General features: G+C 33.6%; 1 protein-coding gene across 1 annotated transcript; it reads right to left on the bottom strand.

Annotated features, from left to right (window-relative positions):
• Nucleotides 1-436: 436 nt before the first annotated feature.
• On the bottom strand, nt 437-874 carry LOC145822185 (zinc finger BED domain-containing protein RICESLEEPER 2-like). Its single transcript, XM_082918783.1, has one exon. It carries the CDS (start codon nt 872-874, stop codon nt 437-439), a length of 438 nt encoding a protein of 145 aa, XP_082774909.1.
• Nucleotides 875-1337: the final 463 nt, after the last annotated feature.

Raw genomic sequence — 1337 nt, 5'->3', positions numbered from 1 at the left:
GAAAGGGTCTTTATAACAATTTCTGGATAAATAGAAGAGTCACCAATAACATCGGTCTCCATACCAACTCGGTGCTGATACTCTTGCAACAAATCATAACAGATCTGGTGAACCCCATCAACTTCATCTTCAGCTTTGTCTCCATAAAGTTTTTCAAAATAAAACTCTAATACACTCATCTTATACCTAGGATCAAGTACAACAGCAACTCCAATAACACCATGTATCACTAACCAATATTTATCGAAAATTTCCACCATTTTTAATGCCATTGTTCTAATCACTTCAATTTCACAAGAGAGCCATGGAGACAGTGTCATTCTAATCTCACATAAAGCTGGGAAACAAACATTGGCTGTGGGATACTTAGTACCAGAAAATAACTTTGTGATAAAAAAAATATCTTAAACCTCCCACTAATCTCTCTAGCAAACTCTCATTCTTGCTCACTTGGCACAGTCTTATATTGAGGCTCTCTAATTTTCAACCGAGAAAAAATATCCTTATACAATAAGGCAGTCTGAAGCATCAAGTAGGTTAAATTCCACCTAGTTGCACAATTAAGTCCTAATTTCTTAGTAGGTGGATTACGCAATTGATTAACTGTTTCTTCAAAATTTTCTTGTCTTTTTAGTGTTGCTGTCCAATAAGCTACACTCTCTCGAATTTTCTCCACACCCACTCGTTTGACATCTAGTCCATCTTTCATTATCAAATTCAAAATATGCGCACAACAACGCATCTGAAACAAAGTACCACCCAACAAAAGCAATGTATTACTCAACTTATCCATCAACATGGTAATCATGGCATCATTTATGGAGCAATTATCAACAGTAACAATTGAGATTTTTCTATCAATATTTGAGTCCATCATATACAAGCAAAGTATCACAAAGAACTTCTTTTGTGTGTGGACATGGAACATAAATAAACCTAAAATATAATATTCATGAACAAGTATTAATAACATGCAAATTGAACTAAATAAGATAGAACTTTTAAATGATTTGCAAATTTACAAATATATATCTCAAAATAAGACTTTGCAATGTCCATGAATCATCAATAAAGTGTGCGGTGACAACCATGAATCATTTTTTTTTTATTGCTAGCAGTTCATATATCAGTTGTGATTGCCACCCTACTTTTATTATGCTCCACCAAACTCAATGTCTTCACCCTCTCATAATCATAAATCTTTAAAATATCACTCTTTATCATATTTCGAGAAAGCACTTTAAACAATGGTTGAAGTGCAGCTGAATATCGTTTAAAACCAACATGATCTACGATAGAGAGGGGATATTCATGCAATATTATGGCATGTGACAACT

The sequence above is a fragment of the Camellia sinensis genome, chromosome 3, assembly GCF_055761805.1.
Source record: "Camellia sinensis isolate YWXY chromosome 3, ASM5576180v1, whole genome shotgun sequence".
Taxonomy (NCBI): Eukaryota; Viridiplantae; Streptophyta; class Magnoliopsida; order Ericales; family Theaceae; genus Camellia; species Camellia sinensis.
The sequence above is the reverse complement of the archived record's forward strand: the minus strand, read 5'-3'. Positions and strand labels throughout refer to the sequence as shown.

Bases quoted from the DNA above. Each gene is read 5' to 3' on its own strand.
- LOC145822185 (XM_082918783.1), bottom strand. From the start codon at position 874: ATGGACTCAAATATTGATAGAAAAATCTCAATTGTTACTGTTGATAAT.